At 53.6% G+C, this 704-nt stretch overlaps 1 protein-coding gene across 1 annotated transcript; it reads right to left on the reverse strand.

Moving 5' to 3' along the window:
* Positions 1 to 6: 6 nt before the first annotated feature.
* Positions 7 to 642, reverse strand: LOC103399492 (netrin-G2-like; the record flags this gene model as incomplete). The annotated part of the gene is made up of 1 exon (XM_008338179.2): positions 7 to 642. A coding segment is annotated over one exon (636 nt), but the record flags the coding sequence as incomplete, so codon positions are not given.
* Positions 643 to 704: the final 62 nt, after the last annotated feature.

Here is a 704-nt window from a genome sequence, read left to right on the forward strand (position 1 = left end):
GGCTGGTACATCGATGTTGGAGATGGCATAGAAGTACTTGAGCAGGTTGTCCCTCTGGACGTAGGTGCCTCCGAGGGCAGGCCTGAGGAGCCTCAACCTCAGGTTGGTGAAGGTGAAGAAGTCCTTCAATCCCTTCATACTTTCCATCCGTGTGTACAGGCTGTCCATGTTCTGCAGCCGCGGCCCGGCAAACACGGCGAAACGGGCTCGGACCTCGAACTTAACATTCTTGTCATTCTTGGAACCGACCCATCGAGAGTACTGCTCAGTGCAGAGGACCTTTGTGATATTGGCGGGTGAAAGGTCACGCACACGCTTGGGGGCCATGTTAAATGCGTCCAGACAGTCGTCAGCATAGAACTGGTACGGCTGCCAGGAGCGTCCGTGGTCCATGGATTTATCCAGTATCATGATTGTAGGCCGACCGTACTCAAAGGTGATGAGGACGTCGTCGGTGAGCTCCAGGCTCTTGTTCCAAGACATGGTGATGTTGGCCAACAGGGGCTCGGGGTGGCGTCTCCATGTAACTGTCTGCCAGTAGGTGATCAAGCCGTTATGTTCACGGTCCTGCATCAGCTCTGGAGGGTGGGCCAGGTCTCTGTTTGAGGCGTCGCACTCATCACTGCACAGATATGGGTTCTCCTAAAGGAGAGAGAGAGAAAAACAATGTCCGGCTTTAGAATGATAGTGTTTACTGACATACA

Source organism: Cynoglossus semilaevis, unplaced genomic scaffold (genome assembly GCF_000523025.1).
Source record: "Cynoglossus semilaevis isolate Cse_v1.0 unplaced genomic scaffold, Cse_v1.0 C18987674, whole genome shotgun sequence".
Taxonomy (NCBI): domain Eukaryota; kingdom Metazoa; phylum Chordata; class Actinopteri; order Pleuronectiformes; family Cynoglossidae; genus Cynoglossus; species Cynoglossus semilaevis.